The 24868-nt window shown below is 44.0% G+C and overlaps 1 protein-coding gene across 1 annotated transcript; it reads right to left on the reverse strand.

The window, feature by feature from the left end:
- Positions 1-7908: 7908 nt before the first annotated feature.
- On the reverse strand, positions 7909-18465 carry ADPRH (ADP-ribosylarginine hydrolase). The gene is made up of 4 exons (XM_002813248.5): positions 18008-18465; positions 15365-15698; positions 11186-11546; positions 7909-10366 (listed from the first exon to the last, which is right to left on the reverse strand). Exons 2-4 carry the CDS (start codon positions 15660-15662, stop codon positions 9952-9954), a joined length of 1074 nt encoding a protein of 357 aa, XP_002813294.3. The 5' UTR covers positions 15663-15698; positions 18008-18465; the 3' UTR covers positions 7909-9951.
- Positions 18466-24868: the final 6403 nt, after the last annotated feature.

The raw sequence follows: 24868 nt of genomic DNA on the forward strand, positions 1-24868 counted from the left end.
CGGAGTAATTCCCTAAAGCCAAAGAGATCATATAACCCAGCCTCTCAGAAAACACCCACGTGGATTTCACTAATCATTAACTAGCCTCATGACCTGAAAAGGAAAAATAAATTCTTCCTTATTTATTTAAATGCCAGAGTTTTCGGTTTCTTCTTCTCAATGAAAATAAATACACTTTCTTTTTTGTTAACCAGAGTGCATTGAAACACACTGTCCCTCTTTGAGCCAAACATGATCAGGAAACTATTTCCTGCACCTCTCCCACTTCCCGTGATAGGATGTTAGTAATAACCAAGGCAGAAGTCCTGCATCTCTGGGTGGCCAGAAACTCCTCATTGTGTTGGAATTATCTGTGGACATGTGTGTCTCCCTAGAAGATTCTGAGTGACTTGAGAGCAAAAGCTTTCTCTTTTCATTTTTGAATCCCCAGTGCCTACCACAGGACTGAGATAATACTATATATTAAGTGTCCATTTAATGGGCAGAAGGGAAGAAGAAGTTTCCTCTGGAGAGTACTATCATTTTGTAGAATCTTGGGGCTAGGAGTCAAGTCCAACTTTGGAGATGTTCAACTTCCCAAATTCACAAAGAAACTGCATATTAGAAAAAGAAAATGACCTGTAGAGATTCCGTTGGTGGAAGTGGCAGAGCCGGGCCTGGAACCAAGATGGTTCCAGCACCATATGGCCTCTCCACCCAAAGGAGTGGCAGAAACCACACAGAGCTATTTCTAGGCACGTCAGTGGGGCAGAGGTAGAGGGCAGGGCACTTGCCCGCCACTCCCTAAATCATAACACATTGGTGTGAGGCAGACAGCCCACCGGCAGGGCCAGGATCATCTTTTCCGAACAATAACTCTCTGAGGTGAGTATTATCACAGAGAAGTTAAATAATTTGTACAACAAATTACTTATTTGTATTATTATTGTATACAAATTACTTAACTGTGATAATTACACAGTTAGTAAGCACAGATAAGTACAAATTACTTCTCTGTGATAGAAGTAATTTGTATTAAGTACAAACATTTGTGTTTTACACAGCTGGTAGGCCACAGAGAATTTAAGTCATTTGCCCGAGGTCATGCAGAGCTGGGATTTAAAGCAGGATGAGCCAGCCCCAGAATCCATGCTCTGAGCAATGATACTCTACAGCAACAACTCCTGAAGAGGCTCTGGGACCATGTCATCATGGCTGAACATAGGATACAATTATTTTGGAGGGGCTAGCCCTTACATCCCCTTGCGCACATGATCTCACTGCTCAAGTGCTGCTGCAACGAGGAGGGGGTGTGGCAATAAGTAGTGCACAGCAGAGGTCACTACTGAAAGCTGTCTTGATATTAGAGACCAAGCCAAGTGTATGAGTTCAGGTCCTCGGAGAAGAAGATGCCAAGGTAAGACAAGATATGCAAGAGATTTATCGGGCTAACACCTGTAAAGAATAAGAGGTACTAGAGAAGGCAGGAAGAGCCTTTAGATGGTGGTGAACATCTGATAACTGTGAAAGAGAACAGGCAGGAAAGAGAGGATTACATAGGAAGAGTCTCGGCCTGCAGCACAGTTTCTAGAATATTCTGACAAGGCCAATGGGGACTCCTCAGGCCAAAGTCTTTTGTGACAGTAGATCTGTGTTTTGTAGAAATGAGCCTTCATTAGTAGCCACATCCTCCTTAGTCATTAGCTGAGGTCAGCCTCAGCACAAAGACAGAGGTAGATTCAGAAGGCAGCAGCTGGAGCCATCAGTCAATCATTTTCCCTACAGCAGGAGACCTGAGGGCTGTTTTCCTGGCCACCCACACTGTGGCCAGAGATAGTTAATCCAGGGTGCCCTTGTGCATGGCATGAATACAGCTGACATTGAGAGAGCACTTTCACTTTCTTTCACATCCAACATCTAGCACAGAGCTCTCCAAGTGGGGTCAGAGTGGTCCCTTCTAGAACCACCTGCCTCACAACCATGCAATTGACTTGGGACAGATTGCTGGACCCACCCCAGACACACAGAATGAGAATCTTTGGAACTGGGCCCAGGACTCTGCAGTTCCAGCAGGCTCCTCAGGTGATCGTACGCATGCTAGAACCGCTAGTCTTCTGTTAATACTTACAATAGCCATGTCCATTTCACCAGTGGAGAAACTGAAGCTCAGATAGGCCAGGGACCTAGGGACACTGCTTGAGAGGGCCAAGGCGAAACAAGATACGCAAGAGTTTTATTGGACTAAACCTCGTCCTTCTGAAAAGTGAGATGACATATTTTAGAAGGTGAGGATGAGAATCTTTTACCTGGAGACACTGAGAGAGCCACAATTCATATTCAGTGTATGCTGTCCATCTCCCCCAAGGAGAATGTCAGCCTCAGAAGGGCAGAGTCCTGGCCTGTTTTGCTCACTGAGATATCCCAGTATGTAACACAGTACTTGCTACACAGCCAGTGGTCAATAAGTATTTGCCAGGGGAAGGCATTGTTCAACTGGTAGGGTGTGCTGGTTAGTTCCCACCCCTCTTTTAGAGAGGGGGGTCCTACTCACCCATTTTAAGGTGGAGACAGATGGTTTTATTTGCCTGGGATCTGGGTACACAAGGAGTAAGGGAACAGGGCATCAATGTTCAAAATTCTGAAATGCAGTGGTGTGATAATGGCTCACCACAGCCCCACCTCTTGAGCTCAAGCAATCCTCCTGCCTCAACCTCCTGAGTAGCTGAGACTATAGGTGCACACTACCACACCCAGCTAATTTTATTTATTTATTTATTTTTGAGACAGGGTCTTGCTCTATCACCCAGGCTGGAGTGTAGTGGTGTAATCTTGGCTCACTGCAGCCTCGACCTCCTGGCCTCAAGTGATCCTCTCACCTCAGACTCTCAAATAGCTTGGAGTACAGGCACCTGCCACCATGCCTGGCTAATTTTTTTAAAATTATTTTGTAGAGATGGAGGTCTCGCTGTATTGCCCACGCTGATCTCAAACTTCTGGTCTCAAGCAATCTTCCCATCGCAACCTCAAAGCATTGAGATTAGAGGTATGAGCCACCATATCTGGCCTAACATGTATTTTGTAATAGGTCTACACAGATATGCTTTTTTAAAATACAAAAACATGGTTAAAAATAAATCTCCATCCCCTTCACCCAAGTTTCCCAATCCTACAGAAATCAGGCATTGTCATGGTTTTGTTGCTTATCCTCCTAAAGATATTCTATCTCATGCTTTTTAGATTTTTACACGCTTCTTTTGACCTACTACTTTTTTTTTTTTTTTTTTTTTTGACAGTGTCTTGCTCTGTCATCCAGGCTGAGGTGCAGCGGTGCAATCATGGCTCACTGCAGCCTTGGCCTCCTGGGCTCAAGTGATTCTCCCACCTTGGCCTCCCAAGTGGCTGGTACAGGCACACACCACCATGGCCATCTAATTTCTTTCTTTCTTTCTTTCTTTTCTTTTCTTTTTTTAAGAGACAGGGTTTCGCCATGTTGCCCAGGCTGGTCTTGAACTCCTGGGCTGAAGTCATCTTCCCACTTTTGCCTCCCAAAGTGCTCAGATTCTGCATGTGAGCCACCACACCCAGGCTTACGCAAACTCTTTGGAACCTTGAGTTTCACACTAAACAAAATACTTTGGAGCTGCCTCATTCTTCTTTTAAGGTTGCATAGAATTCCGTCAGATAGAATGTGTCATGAAATTTTAGTGCTCAACCCAAAATAGCTTGAAGCCCTTATCCTACCTGATTTTCAGAAAGTCCAATCTTGCCAGATTCCAATTTGAGGTGAAGAGCACAATTATGGAGTCTCTCCACTCCTGCTGTCCTATATGTCCTGCATGTGAACACGGGTACATGCACGCGTGTGCACGCACACACACATGCACCCTCTCAGAACAAGTCATAAAATATAAGTGTAGTGCAGAACAGTTTTCAAGGTCTTGGACTGGGCCCGGTTCTTTCAGCTTTCTGGCTTACAGTTCTCAAGAATAACTGTAGAATGTGCTGGGAATCCAGCATCCTGGGATCTGTTCTAGTCCCCCCACTACCCCACACCCCCCAAAACACTATATCCTTCAATGCTTTAGCTCAGTGATTCTTGTTTCCCTTGAATATAAAACCCAGGGTGGGCTGCCTTCCTGGGGGTCCTCAGCTGTGGTACAAGTGGGCATGTGCAGATGAGGCTCCCTGTGCCCCAGGCAGCTTTCCTAAGCCTTGGGGACTGGCTCACATGAATTTCAGGCTTCTGTTGTCTGCTGCCTAGCTGTAAGTAATAAGCCAGATTCCTGTAACTTATTGCGTGCATAGGTGTTCTGTCTCCCAAGACTCAGACAAATCACAGTGAACCTGCTTTTCACACAGTACAATCTAAAACCTTATGGAGAAAGAGAACATTTCACGCCTCTAATATGCCAAACCACATTATTTTAACTTTCATTTAAAAACATCTATATTCTATCTCTGTTTTTCCAGAAAGAATAAGTAGAGACCAGCTTTATATTAGCCCAGACAAAAAGGTCACTTGTGGTTTTGCCAGAAGAGAGAAGCTGTGTACCCCGCAGGTGATACCAAGCCTACAAGTGTTGAGAAGGCTGAAAATTATTTGTAGTTTTAAAATGACAGTTTGATACTAAAATTCAATGGTTTAGTGTTTACTCCCTGAGATCACCTAACCTCAAAGTAAAATTGTGAACCTTAAGGGCTTATCTTTGGATGTGCATTATGGCAAGGGGGTATTGTGAGAAGGTTGAAGAGAAAGAAAACCCTGTGAGCACCCGGGGTTGTGTCAAAAGTTTCCCAAATGACAGAAGAAACTGGCTGGAGGTGGTTGTCTGGGAATTTCCCTGGGTCTCTCATTTCATGACAGCTTGGTAAAAAGAAGACACTAGATACACTTTTTAAAAGCTATCAGTAATATATAGATAGTATATGTTAATATATCTTTTTCCATTTTTTGTTTAACTGCTTATTATATGCTAGATACTATGCTGTGTAAAATGTACAACAATCCCACAAGGTAGATACTATTATTAACCCCATTTTCCACGTGTAAAAACAGGCAATGCAAGGTTTAATAACTTGCCCAAGGCTACACAAAGTGGCAGAGCATGGATTTGAATTTGAAAAACTACCACCAGCAATAGGTCCTTATCCATTCCACTGAATTTATGCTACCTACTCTCATTCTCACCATTCTCCTCAAGGTGGGCATTATTAACCTCAACTTACATTAGTCCTGAGCAACCTGAGGCTTGGAGGCATCTGGTGGCAGAGCCGGGTTTCAATGGCAGCTCTCTGGAAAAGATCACAGAGCATGCCTTTTCTTAGTCTTAATTACATAGCAATTACCATGTTCCTGCAACAAGGAAAAAATTCACACCTTCAGAGCACCCTCCTCCTAGGTCTCCTGGATTCAGGGCTGGTGGAATAAGGGACAGTAGAGAGTCCACCTCACCCCAGAATGTCACCTCCACTAGAGCAGTCTCCAATAGAAAGTGTATTTTAGAAGGAAGATACAGTAAGAAGACACAGCCAGCCCCTGAAGTGGGCCGACAGATGGACTGTCACTTCCACCTCCTGGCATTGACAATGGGGAGGAGTGTTGTCCATATACCAGCCAAAATGATGAGAAACACTGCTTTGAAGCATGGCTCTCTATTAGTAAATACATGTTTCTATCCACAGCTCTGTAGATTGGGAGACCAAAGGATTCTTTCTTTGCTCTTATCTCCAAGTCAGACAACCCCATTTTAGACTCATGTTCTTTGGGCATTAGTATTGAAAATTCAGGGGCTCCAAGCTCAAATACCCTGAGAGGGGTCACTTGCCTGAGGCCACCAGCTGGTAGAGACAATGACTTCAAGGCCCACAAAGGTGAAGGATCTTGGCAAGTGGGGACAGATACAACCAAACGCAGTGCGAACAGATAAGTCTAGATCATGTCCGAAGCATTGGGTAGGGTCTCTACAGTGACCAACGGGCAAAATGAGTGCAGAGGTGGGGGAGCTGCCTGAGAAGGGGAAGGAGTCTGAAGGGGAGTGAATATTCTCTGCCCACTTTGCAATTTTTCCTGGGCTCACTCTGTCCCTTCCCTTCCCCTGCTGCTAAATGTGGATCTCAAACGCACACCTAGCCTTTCCTCTTGACATCACCACTTAGTTGTAGGAAGGTGAAGAGAGCACAGGCTTACACTGTCACCATATTACACCATTTTGACTCTAAGGAATGATTTTCTAATACTTAAACAGCTAACAATTAGAGTGTAGTAGAGTGCGTACAAAGAAAATGGGCTTTAAAGACTGTGGTATGATGATATAATAAGAAATATGTATTTGGTCTCTACCCCTGAGTTTCTGATGCAGAGCTCCTAAAACCCTTGTAGATAGGAGTGCTAATCTTTTGTTCAAATATTTGGTCTTTGACCCTGGTTCCTGACACAGAACTCCTAAATCCCTTGATATTTCCCGGGTGAGAGGAGCATCTTTTGTTCTAGTGAGGTGGCTTTTTGGTGGGCTCCTGGATAGCCTCTGGATGGGGGCTTGTTGCCAGGGGGATCAATCATGTGATTAGAGGGTTGCAACTTTTGTCCCCACCCACCTCATGACCCGCAGGGAGGGGTGGGGGCCTAAAGACTGAGTTGATTCCAAATGGCCAATGATTTAGTCAATCATGCCAGCACAATAAGCCTCTATAAAAACCTAAAAGAACTGGATTTAGACAGCTGAACCCATGGAGCTTCCTAAAGGGTGGTGTACCTGGAGAGATCACCGAAGCTCCACACCCCTTCCCACATGCTTTGCCCTATGCATTTCTTCCAACTGGCTAGACATTTGTAGCCTTTGTAATATCCTTTAACAAACCAGTAAACTAAGTGTTTTCCTGAGTTCTGTGAGCCACTCCATCAAATTAATCAAACCTGAGGGGGGTTTTGTGGGAACCTGACTTACAGCTAGTTGGTCAGAAGCACAGGCCACAACCTGGGACTTGTGGTCAGCATCTGAAGCAGTGGTGGGGGGGAGGAGGGGGCAGTCTTGTGCCTTAACTTGTGGAATCTGATGCTATCATCCAGAAGATAGCATCGGAATTGAATTAGAGGACACCCACTTGGTGTCTGTTAGAAACTTGCTTGGTGCATGGAGAAACAACTCTCACACCTTTGGGTGTCAGAAGTGTGAGTGCTGCATGAGACTGGGAAAAGCACCTTGGTTTGGTTCTTTTCCATCCTTTGTAGGACAAACAGACCTGGTTTTAAACCCCAGTTCCATCTCATCCTGTGTGACTTCAGACAGATGGCAACCTCTCTGAGCCCAATTTCTTCATCTATTAATGGGTTGTTGTGAATGATCTGACACACAGCAATATTCTCTTCCTCTGTTCTTTATCCTTCCCCAAATGGAAAGAGCCTCACCTACTCCCTAGGAGTTACTCTTCTCAACCCCCAAGCCCAAAGAGTAAAACAAATGATGGTAGGCTGCTCCCCAGTCCCTATCTAAATGACCTGTGGGTCCTCAGCCTGACCCCAGGCAGCCATTGTTGAGAAGCTGGCCCGGGAGGCTGGTTGGATTGTGAAGTTAGTCCCCATTCCTTGCCCTCAATGTCCTAGTAGCTCAGTGGCTGTTTTAAAAAGATGCAAGTTTACTTGCTCCAGAGAGGTACAGAAAGAAGAATAAATGGAGAATGTGGTGGTTCGAGAATCTTGAAGAAGGGTTAATGAGGTCAATGCTAATTTTGTAGATCTAAAACAAACAAACAAATAGACAAAAAACAACTATTGCCAAGACTTCTAGACAACATGTAGCAATCTTGGCTAACAAAGAAAGCAAATGAAGCAGCATCACACAGCAGGTCCAAAAAGTATCATTTGAAATGTCACATATGACCTCTTCTGTTGTTCAATATGCATAGATTAACTTGATAAGAATGGCAAATTCATACAATGTGTCAGACCATCTTTATTGATTTTCCCTAACGTTATGCATAAAGTTTATCTCTTCCCCCCATTCATTCTCATCCTCCCTTCTCTCTCTTTCTCTGACACACATACACACACATAAGGAAGCAAAGTCACCAGCTGAGAGCGAAGTTTGGGGTGGAAGTTTTGAGGTCTGAGAAAAAAGAAGTCTGAAAGTCTAACCTCTTTTTGAAATGTGCCTGTGACGAAGAGTGACAATTGGCAAAGCAAATCTAATAGGATCTCTAAAGAGCTTTTTCCTGTTGTTTATAATTGTGGCTAAAGCCCTGCACTAGAAAACAACAAATGCTAAGATCCTCCCTGCATCCCCTACCCTCCTCCACCACATTCTAAAAAGACTGGAAGGACTTGGAAAAACATTCCTATGGGATGAACTAGAAGGTGGCAGGACTGCTATCATCAAACCTCATTTCCCCACCGCTCCCAGCAGAAAACCACGGATTTCACAAAGGAAAAGTCATGAGAGTCATAGTTCTGTGGTTTTCTCAAAAGGAGAAGGAAGGGACGCTCTTCCTTCCCACCCCTGAGAACAGGCCAAATGAGAGCAAGCCCACTGGCTGGACTGACGGTGACCAAATGAATGTGATGATGGCATCTCATTTCCCAGGTGGACATGTGCTGGGCAGCATGCGTCTAGGATTGACTCAGAAGACACACAGCACCACACAACAGGATTGATGTGATGACAAAGCCAGGACAGAAGGCTGTGGGAGGAGTGAGGAGAAGGTGGCCAAGTGCCTGAACAATCAAAGCAGGTTTCACTCAGGAAGCTCTATCTATTTGAGTTGGGTCCTGAAGGACAAGTAAGAATTTATTATCAGGTAGACAAGGATTGGGAAGAGCATCAAGAAATGAAGAAAGGGTGATGTATTTATTGGAACATGATTAGACTATGATTAGTTTAGCATGGTCAATTTGTTATTTGTAAACATAACTCTGGAGGGTAATGAGGGAAGCACGAGCTAGGAGGCTAGTTCATAACACTCAATAGATACTGATTAATGCCGATTGGCTGCCCAAGCACTGTGCTAGGTTCTGTCTAGAAATAATGCAAACAAGCAAATAGACAATAACAAAATTGGTAATGTGTTAACTGCCATGATGAGGAGAGTACTGAGAGCAGCTCAGAGCAGCATCTCCCAGACTTGAGTAGCTTGGATTGCAGAAATCCAGCTGAAAAATCCTCAGTGCAAGAAGGTAATAGAGGTGATAAATTCAGAGTATATTTAGGAGGTAGACCAGCCTAGCAGATATTATTAGGACCCCACATATATCCCTCACTGTTCCCATGCCCTTTACAGCTTGCCCCTGCAAGTATCTCTGAGTCTTTACCTGAAGACACTCAGGTTTGGTTTGTACAAAGGGCAAGCCAAGAATTACCAGGGAGTCAGCATCCCTGGCAGTGGTCCTCAACCAGTGTCAGACGGAAGTCAGTGGATAAATACCCCAGGTTTGCTTGCCCTTCAAATGGGACAGTTCTGAAGAATGCTTTAGGCAGAGGACTCAGATGGCAGAGTGTCAACTGCCCACAGTGGAAACCTGCTCATTAGCATACCCCATACTAGCTCCCTTCCCTTCCTGGTTTCATTTCTCCATTTTCATATCGGTATTTCCTGGAATCATCTCCCATATAAACTGCTTGCATTCAGATCTTTGTCTCAAAGTCCACTTTGTGGGAACCCAACTTGAGACAAACAGAAAAAACTTTTAGAACAAGTAGATGATGAAAATGAAGACTCAAATATGAGGTCATGAGATTTTTTGCTTGAGAGACGCTGACCCTATCAATTGAGCTAAAAGACTCTTCAGTGTAAGAAAAGGGATAGATTCTGGAAGAACAGGATGAGCCTGAAAAAACTGAGCTTAAGGTGCCCAAGGGACTTGTTATCTCAAAATTTCCTGAGTACAAGGTTAAGACTCTTGACTTTGGAAAAACTGAAAAGAAATAGCAGAAAAGGAAATACACAAAAGAAGAATCCATCAGAAGTGAACATCACATCTCCCTAAAGGGAAATTACAGTGTCTTCTTTTGACCCGAGAGAATATAAAGCCCTAGCTGTCTCTTCCAGCCGGTTTCTGTATTCTAGTTTCTCATAGTTGGAGGGACTCACTCCTTTAAAACCGTACATAACTCCCCACCAGCAGCCAGCAATGGCAGCTGTAGAGTCACTGTCTCCACCATGGAAAAAGGCTCGGTGGGCAAGCTCCTTCCAGGAGTCTCCTGCAGCAAGAACGGCATCGTAGGCAATCATGGGGGCATCGTGCCCACTGCTGCCACCCCAGCCAGAGTAGCTCAGGGAGGTGTAGAACTGATCCCTCTCCTTCACACCAAAAGGCTCAGGGAAGGTAGGGGCTGATTCTCCATCCAAAATCCCTCTAAGTTTTAGGTAATTTTCCCATTTGGTTTGGAAGTAGGACCTGTAGAAAGGAAAAAATCTAGAGTCAACTGAAAAAAATAAAGTGAGAAGTCATAACAAAGAGCACCAGATGGATGTGTGAACAGAGAAAAATCCAACATAACTTCGGCTTCTTGCAGTAATATCATAAACTATTTAAACATCAAAATTATTTCTATATAAGTACCATTCATTCAATACATTTTTCATAAGGATCTACATAAATAAGGCATTGATCCTGTTGCTAAATAAAGAGATACATATCAAGTTAAAGGGTAAGCAATACAGGTTTGTTTTCCCTGGGAGGGTCGAGAGTAATGACCTTTTAAAGGGGAACTTCAAGACATCACAACTGTGGGTGACTTCATCAGAAAGCCTCTTTTTATTCTAAGAAAGACAATGTGAAGTGAACTCACAAGAAGGGGAAGATGTGGCCTTACCACTTATTAGTTAGCTAGTGGAAAAACCTATCTCTGGCATTTTAACCAAGGATTTCAAAATACTATTTGTGTACCAAGACAACACTGAAAAAGCAAATTCCAGGAAAGTAGGAAATAGGCATGAAAATTCATGGCAGAATAGGATAGCCACAAAAATGACAGGATCCCTGTGTAAGAGGGAAACACCACAGCTGCCCTATTCATTGAGGTATCCACTTGGCTACTTTGTAGGATCATTAATGGAAGGGAACTTGAAATCCTTAGCAGATGGGTAGAAAGGGGGCTGGGCGATGAAAACCATGAGGGTTGCTGTGATCTCTGAATACAAGACATATATGTGCAGGTGGATGTACACGCACAGATTCAACCATGTTTGAGCAGGGCGTGACTTACAGACTTACCAGTGTTGAAGATTTTCCTCTACAAAGTAGCCTGATTGGACAATGTACTTTTTAGCTTCTGGTAGCAGCTCCATCAGTCCTTTTCCCCACTGCAAGGGTGGTCTGGCATTCACAGCATAGGCTGTAAAAAGAGCAGACACAAGGGCCCCCAGGTAGCCTGTTGGGTGGTGGTGGGTCATCCGACCACTCTCGATGCTCACTTGGATCAGTGTGTCCAGCTGGCTATGGTGTGGGAACCTGAGACCAATGCACATGGCCCGCATGGCAGCCCCACAGCCACCCTCATGGCTGTTGAAGGGAATCCTCCAGCCATTGGGCTTGCCAGGCTTCAGCTGCATGGTGTTGTGCACCGAGGCACTACCTGGGGAAGAGTCGGATAAGGGATGGGGGTTAGCATAACCAAAGCAAAGGCCCCAGCAGGAATAAATAACTAAACTCTGTCTCCAAGTATTTTTGATGGAAACGGAGAGCCAAAAAATATGATGATGCATGCCCCAAAACTCCAAACCCCACCCAACAATGTGCCTTTCTTTATGTATAACCCTTAGCAAGATAATGCTAATAAAGGCAGCAGACTCATATAGGGACCCTTGGACTCTTTACGAGTCATTACTGAGACATCACAACAAATTTAAGAAGTAAGTATATTATTATTTTTTTTTAAGTAAATAAGCCTTTTAAGCTCAGAGCTTAAGAAACTTCCTCAAAATCACATAATCAGCTAGTTAGTAGCTGGGTAAAATCCATCAGACTCCAAAGCCCAATCCCTTATGGAGTCCAATAAGAACCTTACAATTAGGCCAGGCGCAGTGGCTCATGCCTGTAATCCCAGCACTTTGGGAGGTGGAGGCAGGCAGATCACGAGGTCAGGAGATGGAGACCATCCTGGCTAACACGGTGAAACTCCGTCTCTACTAAAAATACAAAAAACTAGCCGGGCGTGATGACACGTGCCTGTAGTCCCAGCTATTTGGAAGGCTGAGGCAGGGGAATCGTTTGAACCCGGGAGGCAGAGGTTGCAGTGAGTTGAGATTGCGCCACTGCACCCCAGCCTGGGTGACAGAGCAAGACTCCGTCTCAAAACAAAAAACCAAAAAACAAAAAACAAAAACCACACAACTGGAGTTCCTGAACATCAAAAAGAGAGAAAGAGGCCAAAAATTCTAGAATGAAGCCCTGGGCTCAGATGAGGAGCAGTGGATTCAGGGAAACAATGTGTCTTTGGTGAGTCACTGAACCTCTGGGCCTCGGCTATCCCCTCGTGACAGTGATGTAAGCAGGCTTGTCCCCCGACCTGTCCTACTGGGGACCTGTGAATACGCATGCAAGCCAAGCGATGGCAGCAACGTACGATGGAGTGTGGCACTGCTGTTCCTTTACCAGTCAGTGTTTTCACAAAAATGTTCATGGATGGCACAGGTGGACAAAAAAAGTTTCCACTTGATAAACTGATGAGCTATCAGATGCTGAGAAAGAATGAACAGAGATTGGCATCTAAAGCCAATCCTTGGGGTGACAGGGGCCCCTTGGTATGGTGATGGGAAGCTTTCATCAGGAGGTGTTATGTGCTGAATTGAGTCCCCCCAAATCAAATGCTGTAGCTCTAAGTACCTCGATTTGGAGATAGGGCCTTTAAAGAGGTGGTTAAGCTAAAATGTGGCCTTTAGGGTAGGCCCTAATCTAATCTGCCTGGTGTCCTTACATGAAGAAGAATGTGAACACACAGAAACACCAGGGATGCATGCACACAGAGGAAAGACCATGTGAGGACACAGTGAGGAGGCGGCCGTCTGCAAGCCAAGGAGAGAGGCCTCAGAAGAAACCAAGCCTGTCAATACCTTGACTTGGATTTCCAGTTTCCAGAGCTGTGAGAGATAAATTTCCATTGTTTCAGCCACTCAGTCTATGACATTTTGTTATGGCAGCCCTAGCAGCCTCAAATAGGAGAGGTAGGTCAGATGGGCCAGAGAAAATCACCTGGTGGCCCAAGTGGCTCTAACAAGTTCCTGAAGTGGGCAAGAACCACTTGTGAGCAAACCCGTGGCCAGAAGTCTCTACAAAACCGTTTGCATTTTTTTTTTTTCTTGAGACGGGATCTCACTCTGTCACCCAGGCTGGAGTCCAATGGCGCGATCTTGGCTCACTGCAACCTCTGCCTCCGGGGTTCAAGCGATTCTCGTGCCTCAGCCTCCTGGGTAGCTGGGATTACAGGCGTGCACCATCATGCCCAGCTAATTTTTAAATTTTTAGTAGAGACAGGATTTCACCATGTTGGTCAGGCTAGTCTCAAACTCCTGACCTCAGATGATCTGCCTGCCTTGGCCTCGCAAAGTGCTTGGATTACAGGCATGAGCCACTGTGCCCAGCTGCATTTTTCTTTAAAAATAAAAACTATACATTTTTCTTTTTACTTATTCATCATAGAAAACTTAGAAATACAAATAAGTAAAAATAAAAAATCATAAATACTCCCAACACCCAAATATGATTAGTAACATCTTTGTACATGTTCTTCAAGACCTTTCTCAACACAGAAATACATATCTATTTAAAAAAAAAAAATTTTTTTTTGGCCGGGCATGGTGGCTCATGCCTTTAATCCCAGCACTTTGGGAGGCTGAGGCAGGTGGATCAACTGAGGTCAGGAGTTCGAGACCAGCCTGGCCAACATGGTGAAACCCCATCTCTACTAAAAATACAAAAATTAGCCAGGCGTGGTGGTGCGTGCCTGTAATCCCAGCTACTCGGGAGGCTGGGGCAGGAGAATCACTTGAACCTGGGAGGCAGAAGTTGCAGTGAGCCGAGATCATGCCACTGCACTCCAGCTTGGGCAACAGAGTGAGACTCCATTTCAAAAAAAAAAAAAATTTTTTTTAACTGGCCACTCAAAAAAATGTTTTTAAAAGACAGGCTTTTGCTATGTTACCCAGGCTGGTCTCAAACTCCTGGACTCAAGCAATCCTCTCTCCTTGGCCTTTCACAGTGTTGGGATTACAGGTGTAAGCCACAGCACTTGGCCCCACAGATCTATTTTTTAAAGGACAGTAGGTTCATAACATACATATTATTTTATAACCTATTAGTGTATAATAATACCTTTCAATATTAGTAAATATTATTTGCAAATTTTAAATTTTTATTAATATTTTAATTGACAAATCATAATTATATACATTTATTTGGTATAATGTGATGATTTGATATATGTAAACAATGTGGGATGATCAAGCTAATTAGCATATCTATTGCCTCACTTTTTTTTGTGGTGAGACATTTGAAATTTACTCTCTTGGTTATTTTGAAATATACAATACATTGTTATTGAGTACAGTCACCCTGAATAATTTTAAATGGTTGCAAATGTGTCAGCTTAATTAATTATGAGAGATTTAGGTTCTTTCTATTTATTTCTTTATTTTTTAGAGTCAGGGTCTGCTCTGTCACTCAGGCTGGAATGCAGTGGCACAATCCTAGCTCACTGCAGCCTCAACCTCCTGGGCTCAAGCAATCATCCTACCTCAGCCTCCCAAGCAGCTGGGACTACAGGTATGTGCCACGACACCTGGCTAATGTTTTAAAAATTTTTTCTGGAGTTGTAGTCCCCAACCTTTTTGGCACCAGTGACCGGTTTTACAGAAGGTAATATTTCCATGGACGGGGTTGTTTGGGGGAGGTTTTGGGAGGAAACTGTTCCACCACAGATCATCAGACATTAGATTCTCATAAGAAGCCCACAATCTAGATCCCTCGCATGTGCAGTTCCCAAGGGTTCAGGCTCGTATGAGAATCTAATGCACCACTGATCTGATGGAGGCAGAGCTCAGGTGATGATGCTCCTTCGCCCATCGCTCACTTCCTGCTGTGTGCCCCAGTTCCTAACAGGCCTCGGACCAGTACCTGTCTCTAGAACAGGGATTGGCTACCCCATTCTAGAGACAGGGTCTCAGTATATTGCTCAGGCTTGTCTTGAACTCCTGGGCTCAAATGATTCTCTTACTTTGGCCTCCCAAAGAGCTGGAATTACAGGTATGAGCCACCACCACAGCCGTTATTTCTATTTTTATCACATTTACAAACACTATTGTCTCTGTTATTTAAATCTCCATCAACATTCTTAATGATTTCCTCAAGGCTGTTTTATTCTTTGCCCTCCTTGCACCTCCCACTGGCTGTGCTCACCTGGTGCCCGCCCATCCATGTCTTCCATGCAGTCTTGGTAATGCTTAGCAAGGAGGTAATACAGTCGAGTCAACTTAGGGGCTTTCCCAGCTTCCACAAGAGCTTCTGCTGTGGCCAAGTGCATCACTGTGTCGTCACTAACTCTCCACCTTCCCACGTCTAGGGCATCCAAGCCGCCCAGCTGGGCCAACTGCCGGTGTATCTTCTCCCCATCCTGGAGGAACTCCCACTTCCCATTGTAGTACCCCAGGGCATCTCCAGCTGCACTCAGCACCATAGCAGCCACATACTTCTCCATCAGTCCCTCACACTTGCTGGGCTCTGGAGAGGGTGTCTTTGTGGAGAAATTAAGACAAAGGAAATAGGATGAGGAGCAAGAGGAATCAGAAAAAACAACAACTCCAGCTATGTTTTATTGAGCATTCACTACTTGCAGGCATTGTATCAGTGGCATCTCATGTAATCCTCATCACTGCTCTATGAGGAATATAAAGCCCATTTTATGTATGAGCAAATGGAGGATCATGGAGATAATGCAGTTTCAGAAATGTTCAGTGACTTGTCTCAGGTCACAGAGCTAATAAGTGGCAGGACTGGGATCCCAACATAGGTCCATCTGACTCCAAAGTCTATCATCATAACTACAACTGTATCTCTTGCCTCTTGGTGAGTAGTAAGCCCACTAAATTCTGCAAGACAAACACAGCTCATCATTTTCTCTTCTTAGCTTGGATTTGGCCTTAGAAGTGCAAGGCTTTACACTTCCTATTAGTGTCACAATGCGTAGTTCACAAAGCACCTGCACATTCATTGTCTCTCTAATAGGGAGGGATCACAGTATGCATTTCACAGGTAAGAAAATGAAGGCTCAGATAAGCTAAATTCACAAAACCAGAGGAGCGGAAGTACTAGAACCCAAATCTTCTGATTCCAGCCAAGCCAAGATGCTTGGTATCACACCACTCAGCCTCAGCCCAGATCGTCTTACCTTGGGCAACCTCTTGGTGCCTCAGCCTCCACATTTATAAAATGGCACTGATTTTAAAAAGTAACAACCTCCTGGATTTGTTGTTAGGAATAAAGAAATTAAATTTCATAAAGTTGGCTGGATGCGGTGGCTCACGCTTGTAATCCCAGCACTTTGGGAGGCCGAGGTGGGTGGATCATCTGAGGTCGGGAGATCGAGACCAGCCTGGCCAACAGGGCGAAACCCCATGTCTACTAAAAATACAAAAATTAGCCGGGTATGGTGGTGCGTGCCTGTAGTCCCAGCTACTCAGGAGGCTGAGGCAGGAGAATCGCTTGAACCCAGGAGGCGAAGGTTGCAGTGAGCCGAGATTGCACCACTGCACTCCAGCCTTGGCGACAGACCGAGACTCTGTCTCAAAAAAAAAAAAAAAAAAAAAAAAAAGTTCTTAGAGTGCTTGGCACATAGCAAGCTTGATTTTTGACATATTTGTATTATTCATATACAACCAGGGAAAATGGGTGTTTTGTTTTAGAACTAGAACATTTTCTCCCCACAACCTTTCCTTTGACAGTAATGTTTAAATATTGTTTCTCTTAGAAATGATCAGCTTCTAGAGAATTAGAATCTCGATTAATAATACACCCACCATGAATGAAATCCCTAGTAAAGCGCTGGCTTCTCTGTTGGTGCATTTCCTAAGAACCTCCCTCTTTCAGCCAATTCCTCAGGGTTCCCTACTCCCTGTGGCTTTCAGGTCAAAGCCCTCCATCCCATCCAGGCCAATACTTTTATAAGGATCTGGCAGACTAGCTCATTCTCCCCTCAGGTGAAACTTTTCCCTCCCCTCCACTTATCTAAACCCTATTTACTCAAGGTCTAGTTCAAGTCAGGAGGCTTGCAGAAGTGCTTCTGCAGCTGCACTGCTGTTGGCCGTGGAATGCAGGCTGGAGAGCCCCTGGAGAAGGAGTAAACGACGAAGATGGATGCGTTCCACTACCCAGTTACTGGTAATGCTGAGTTTCTGAGCTCACAAAGGATATTTATAAATGTTATTTACATAGTTTATTATTTACAGTGAAGCCTAGGCACTGAGGTTCTGGGCTACTAGACCTGACTCTGCCGAGATAGAATTGTGGGAGGACAGACACCCGGGACCGCGGTTTGCCCATCTGTAAATTGGAGGGGGAAGTGGCGGGGTATAGGCTCCCGGAAGTTCCGTCCTGCGCTGCGATTTTCAGACACTAGCTCTGCTTCTTGGCCTGGGAGGACTAACTTTAACCCCCCATACCCTCCCTCTCACTGTCCTCATTGTCCTTTCCGTAATTCCTTCTGGCTCCACCCTAATGTGTGTTTCTGTGAGTTGCAAGCTAGGATGGGGGAAGAAGACCGGCATCTTTTTTCGGTTGTAAATTCCCTTTAACGTTCGCTTTCAGAACGCTATAATTACTTAACTCCTCTGAACTTTCACGGGTCACATTCTCGTACCCGAACTATACATTCAGAACTAAGATCTGATCAGCTGCTTCCGGGCCATGCCAGGCTTTGGAAAGAAACGGGGCGGTTGACACGCTCCCACGATTTGCAAGACCGGGAATCCTCACGGTCCTGCCACACTCGGAGCGCACCAGGGGCCAGGGAGGGGAGCGCGGGGCCGAGGGCCGGGATCGCGGTACCTGCTCGTAGCCTGGACTGGAACGCGCGAGCGAAGGGCGCGACACGGGCTCCCGGGGCCGGGGAAGAGGCCTCGCTGCTGCCTGTGGGCGAGGGCGCGGGCTGGGGCGGGGCCGGGGAAGAGGCCTCGCTGCTGCCTGTGGGCGAGGGCGCGGGCTGGGGCGGAGCCGGGTCCCCGGGTTCCGGGACTGTCCCCAGATAAGCAGGGCGGCGGCGAGCGCCCCCGCACCTGCGCTTGGCCGCGCTGAATTTGAGCTAATCTTGGAGCCTCCAAGGCGGCTTCCCCGCACCGCCGCGCCCTTCTGCACCCAAGCGAGAGTGGACGGGACCTCCGTCGCCCGCCCCAAATGCTCTGAAGAGCCCGGAGCCTGGTGCCCGGAATGTGGCGGCACCGGAAAGCCGGCTCTCGCCTGGCTGTGGTCAGTGACTCCCGTGTGGCCCCGGCTGACGCCTTCGCCCGTGCTCACGTCCGACTTTGTAGGACTATAGTGGACCGGGTATGCCCAGATGTTTGGAAGAGCGTACTGAGTGTGCCGCCCTTGCCAGGGTTCTGGGCCCTCACGCATAAAGTGGGATAATAATATCTGCCTCTTAGAATGGTTGTTAAGGATTCAGTTAGTTAATTTCAACTAGTCATTTATTTGGCAGCAGCGTAGAATTCTTTTATCCTGATCGTAAATAAAAGCAAAGAAAAACGAAGAGTATTTTTGTCTAAATACATTAATCATGTCACTTTTAAAGCAAATCAGAATCACCATATGCAAGTATTCTATATATTTCTCCAAAGTTTTAAATTTGCTATGCCTATTTTCTTGCTTTAATGACTAGCCTTGGTCTGAGAGCTTTTTAAAAAATTGATATATAATTTATATATAATGAAATGTCCTTACACCATAATCAAGATATGAAATATTTCCATCACTTTAAAACATTCTCTTGTGGCCTTCCCAGTGAATACCCATTTCCATCTCCAACTCTAGCCTAAGTGACTTTTGAGTGTTTACAAAAATCAAGTTCACCAGTAAGGGAGGCAGAGATCACCTCCAACCCCCCACACCCTTTAGCTCTTAGTGAGCTAATCAGCTGCATCTAGAAGCCAAATTGACACTAGGCAGATTAACAAGAGAAAAGTATACAAATTTTATTAATTTTACACGTACATGGGGATGTTAAGAGACTGAATCCCGAAGAAAGTGTCCAAAGCAAGATGCTTTTATACTTTTTAGAAAAAGAGTGATAAATTTAAGAAGAAATGACAGGACAAAGAAAATCCGGCTAGGGTGGTAAAAATTTCTAGGGGCCCCTAGGAGATATATGGGGGGTGGGGTGTAAAACAGGTGGAAGATAATGGTTACTTTGCAAGAATGTTTACTCCAGTCCAAATGCCACCTCCAGTTCCAAATCTCTGGTGATGAGGGCTATTTTCTCCCTCTGGCGTGGAGAACATACCTCTCCTAGAGGAATCTTTATTCCTGGCTGCATACAGGAAGAGACAGCTCAGCTCCTGTCAGGGAACCAGGCTCATTTGTCTTTCACACAGTATGCCAGTCACTGAGGCGCACAAGTTTTGCCGTAGAGAAAGGGTGTATTCACAAGGCAGCCAAGACAGGAGACTGGAGACAGGACTCAAATCTGCCTTTCCAAAGATGGAATTTTAGGAGTGCTTATGGGATAGGGGAGGAAGGTGGTCCAAGGTTCAGGGAAAGATGAGGTAAGGAAAAGTGAGGCAATCAGTAATCTGAGCAAGCATAGTCAAGCTTCATGGCTGTTCATAGAACACATGTTCACAAAATCGTGACCGTTAGCATGATCTGAGGGTGGAGTTTTGGGCCTTCTGATGTCAAAAGGTCACCTACTGGACACTCATGCAGGCCTAGATGAAGGGCTGGTGGCTTGAACTGGACAAGAACTGACTCTATAAGTTCCTGAAAAATAACTTAAGCAATCATTTCCATGGTGTCCTATCAGAGAAGTTATCTACAAGGAGGCAAGTGGAATTTAGTTATGTATTGTCTAGCTACGTGACTTTTAGCTATGCAGCTTTTAAAATCGACTAGAAGCAAGTGACCAAAAGCAAGTGAGGCAAATTAAGTGTCAGGCCTAATCAGTTCAGCCCTCAGTTTTACCCTTTCTGAAACTATAATTTCATTAATGTTTTCAACTCAAAGTAATCAATATATTATATGGCATATTTGGGGATGGCACATCCTTCATTCTTTCAACTATCAAAGATTTTCAGCCTCTGAGGATGCAGTCAAAGCAAGTTCTGTAGTAAGAGACATTTTGAATAATAAGCATCCCGATAAAACTCAACACAGTTTCAGCTTAAGATGTCTGCTGAGGATATTGTTCATATTATATAGTGATCTTTCTGTGAGAATCCATGGGAAAGGGTGATTTTTTGTTTTCGTTTTTGGCTTAAATGTAAAGAATAACTGGGGCTGGGCACAGTGGCTCATGCCTGTAATCCCAGTACTTTGGGAGGCCGAGGGGGACAGATTGCTTGAGACGAGGAGTTCGAGACCAGCCTGGGCAACATGGTGAAACCTGTTCTCTACAAAAAATACAAAACTTATCCAGGCATGTGCCTGTGGTCTGAGCTACTCAGGAGGCCGAGGTGGGAGGACTGCTTGAGCCCAGGAGGCAGAGGTTGCAGTGAGCTGAGATTGTGCCACAGCACTCCAGCCTGGACGACAGAGCAAGACCCTGTCTCAAAACACAAACAAACAAACAAACAAAAACAAAACAGAAAAACTGGGGTTGTTAGCAATTAGTTTGCTTTGAACTTTATGGTGCCTATGAACTTTGTGACCATTAGCATAGACTCCCGACACATCCATGCTATCTGGTTTCAAACCCTTGTAACAACACTTGGGGGCCAGGCGCGGTGGCTCATGCCTGTAATCCCAGCACTTTGGGAGGCCAAGGCGGGTGGATCACGAGGTCAGGAGTTTGAGACCAGCCTGACCAACATGGTGAAACTCTGTCTCTACTAAAAATAAAAAATTAGCCGGGCATGGTGGTGGGTGCCTGTAATCCCAGCTACTCGGGAGGCCGAGGCAGGAGAATTGCTTGAACCCAGCAAGCAGAGGTTGCAGTGAGCCGAGATTGTGCCCCTGCACTCCAACCTGGGAGACAGAGTGAGACTCCATCTCAAAACGAAACAAACAAACAAAAAACACTAGCTTGAGTAAGTGAATTTAGACAAGTCACTTCATCTTGCTAAGCTTCACTTTCTGTTATAAAGTAGGAAAAATAATAGTACATATTTCATAAAGTTGGTTTGAAGATTGCATGAAATAATTAATTGAAAAATTTTAGCACAGTGCTTATCAATGTAGTAGTCATGCAAGAACAAATTACTACCAGGTCAGATATTTCTCTGTATTCCCAGTTCTCATCTCCATCACACACATGAGCCATTCTACCTTCTTTTCATATTAGTTAACACCTACTGACATCCTTTCTCTTCTGTCAAAATTAGAAAATGTTTTTGGGCATCAAGGACATTGTCATGTAAACTAAAAGGATAATTTATCAGTTAGCAGGTTTCCAGCTCCAAATAATGGCAAATAACCATCACTCTTCCCCACCCCCAAAACACCGCATACTCACTGGGCTTAAATAATAATGACACTTATTATCTTATGTAACAAAATGTCTAAAGGTAAGAAGTCCCAGGGTTAATTTAGCAACTCTATACTATCATCAAAGGCCCTGTTCTTCTTATCTTTCTGACCTACTATCTTCAGTTATTTTTATCCCCAGACTGACGTTTTTAACTGGCACAAGATCATATTTTTCCCCATTTTAATTCATTTTATCAAATGTATATAGAGGTCCTATCCTTCAGTGTGTTTTTGTTTAAACCATTTTGCTATTTTGTGTCTGCTAGCAAGCCCAAGAGGCCTTGCCTATTAACCATTTACTGTTAATTCCTTCGAAAATTTTTGTTTAGCTCTGATTATTTAACTAGGCAGTCAAGATAATGTGTATGCATAATAACACATTGCAGTTACAGTTATAGACAGTGTCCAGTGGAAAAAGAGAGTGTTTCTTCTTTCAAGATGAAGAAACTATTCTCAAAGATCCTTCAGAAGTCTAAACCAATTCCTGGCAGGCAGGTTGGATTATGATGTTTCCCTTAGATCAAGGATAGACACATCTTCCCTGAGAGGTAGAGGTAGGTTCTTTTACAAAAATTAGGGTTTGTTTGCAAAGGAAACAGTGAATGTTGCTCTGCCAAGAAGAACAAATAGTTACTTGGCATCTTACTAGGTGCTAGGCATTAGTATAGGTCCTGGAAAGACAAATATATTGCATACTTGGTTCCTTGCTCTTAGTTTTATTGAGGAAGACACATCATAGGCATCTTCATTACTCACCAATACAGAATCAATTGCTATGCTGAGGCTCTTGCTGAGAAATAAACTTGTAGGCCTTGGACCTGATCTTAAGATATTTCAGACACTTCATCTGTAAGGTCGGAACAATGACACTGTTCTTAACAAACTGGTCACTTACAAGAATGATCTTTATACATTCTTCAGACACCTGCTGTCTAAGTATATGCTAGGCCCTGACAGCCCCTGCTCTTCTAGAGCACCCAAGTGATCTCATTTTTCGGCTGCTAATATATTTTTTAAATTACCAAAAAAAGTGTTTATATGTTTTCTTAAATCACGTTATTGAGATATGACTGACATACAAAAAGCTGTACATATTTCGTGTATACAACTTGATGAGTTTGAAGATAAGTATGGTAACTTTTTATGATAAAAGTAATGTGTAATTGTAGTCAAAATGTTCTAAAAGAAATACCCACGCACATTCACAAATATAAATGTTTCTGGATGTTCTGCACAAAATGTTCCCAATGGGAGAAAGTTGGAAATATCTTCAATATCCATCTACAGGGGAGTATTCATTTCCTTCCCCTAAATTGTGACATAACTATTTGTGGAAAAACTATGGAGCTGCTTAAAACCGTGAGATAGACATAGACATGCTCACATGGGAAAAGCTTAGAGACACTTAACTGAAAAAAACAAAATTTTAGGATGGGTGTGGTGGCTCACGCCTGTAATCCCAGCACTTTGGGAGACCAAGGTGGGTGAATCACTTGAGGTCAGAAGTTCAAGACCAGCCTGGCCAACATGGCAAAACCCTGCCTCTACTAAAAATACAAAAATTAGCTGGGCATGGTGGGGCAGGCCTGTAGTCCCAGCTATTCGGGAGGCTGAGGCAGGAGAATTGCTTGAACCCTGGAGGTGGAGGCTGCAGTGAGCCAAGATCACGCCACTGCACTCCAGCGTGGGCAACAGAGCAAGACTCCATCTCAAAACAAACAAACAAACAAAAAAAAAATTAAAAAGATTTAAAAAGATGAATATATATGACCTTATTTATGTTCGTGAAAAAAGCTCTGTGTTTGTGCATGTGCAGATGCAGGTATATTTGTGTAAAATGGCTAGAAGGATAAATATCAAATTGTTAATAATGATTACAGTTATCTCTGACGATGCGGATGGGAGAGTTGTCAGGGAGTAGGAAGACAGATAAAGGGAAACCTAATGTTTGCAATAAGCATTTTTGTATATTATGTGTATAAAGAAATTTTAGAAAACATAGACAAAATAGAAACCATCCACAGTCCACAGTTCATGATTCAGGTTGTATATATTTACAGTCTTTATTTTATGTACATGTTTTTTGAACAAAAATGGAATAATTTTGTGTATGCAATTTTATATCCTTTAAATAAAACTACTTACTTTTACATTATAAGCGTGTCTGTCTCATTTGCAATAGTATTATGACCATAATTGATTCTAAATGTTCAGATAAGGTCATGCTTTTAGAATAAACTCCCTTCCAGTTTGATACAAAAAAGTTTAAGGCCCTGGTGGTCAGCTCCTCTCCTACCACACAGTGGCTAAGACTGCTTCAACAGACAGCAAATGGAAGCACAGAATCAAAAAACAGGAATTAACTCTTTGCCACTTTGTGGGGCTGAAAATGTGATTATACATGCATGACTGCCTAGTTAAATAATCAGAGCTTAAAAAAAAAAGGGAAAGAAAAGGGAGTTAACAGGAAATGGTTGATAGACAGGGCCACTTGGACTTACTAGCAGACACAAAATAGCAGGAAAGTTTTAAAAAAAACATACTACAGGATAGGACCTCCAGATACATTTGTTAAAATGAATTTAAATGAAGGAAAATGAAGAAAACAGAAGAAAGCTAGTACAGGAGAAATAAGAAACCAAAAGTAGCTGCTCACATATCCTGTGTTGTCAATTCAATTCAGGAAGATTTAGTGAGCATCTGTGATGGCTAATTTTGTCAGCCTGGCTAGGTCACAGTGCCCAGGTATTTGGTCAAACATTGTTCTAGATGTTTCTGTGCAGGTATTTTTTAAGATGAGATTCACATCTAAATCAGTAGCCTTTGAGTAAAGCAGATTACTCTCCCTAATGTGGATAAGCCTCATTCCAATCAGTTGAAGGCCTTAATAGAAAAAAGATTCGCCTCCCCCAAGGAAGAGGGAATTCTGCCAGACTGCCTTTAGACTCGAGCTGCAACTCTTTCCTGGGTCTTTAGCCTGCTGGCCTACCCTGTCGAACCTGCCAGCCTCCACAATTGTATAAGCCAATTCCTTAAAGTAAACTCTCTTTCTCTGCGTGTGTGTGTGTGTCCATCCTATTGGTTCTGTTTCTCAGAAGAACCTTGACTAATACAGTATCTAAAATGTGCCAGCCAGTCTGGCGCGGTGGTTCATGCCTGTAATCCCAGCACTTTGGGAGGCCGAGGCGGGTGGATCACTTGAGGTCAGAGTTCAAGACCAGCCTGGCCAACAGG

Source organism: Pongo abelii, chromosome 2 (genome assembly GCF_028885655.2).
Source record: "Pongo abelii isolate AG06213 chromosome 2, NHGRI_mPonAbe1-v2.0_pri, whole genome shotgun sequence".
In the NCBI taxonomy this organism is placed as follows: domain Eukaryota; kingdom Metazoa; phylum Chordata; class Mammalia; order Primates; family Hominidae; genus Pongo; species Pongo abelii.

What these genes read in the sequence shown, in the direction of transcription:
- ADPRH (XM_002813248.5), bottom strand. Translation starts at nt 15,662, where the DNA reads ATGGAGAAGTATGTGGCTGCTATGGTGCTGAGTGCAGCTGGAGATGCC. An exon ending in CATGGATGGGCGGGCACCAG is followed by an intron (nt 11,547 to 15,364) that starts GTGAGCACAGCC and finishes ACTCTTCCCCAG; the next exon opens with GTAGTGCCTCGGTGCACAAC. An exon ending in GAGGAAAATCTTCAACACTG is followed by an intron (nt 10,367 to 11,185) that starts GTAAGTCTGTAA and finishes TCCTTTCTACAG; the next exon opens with GTCCTACTTCCAAACCAAAT.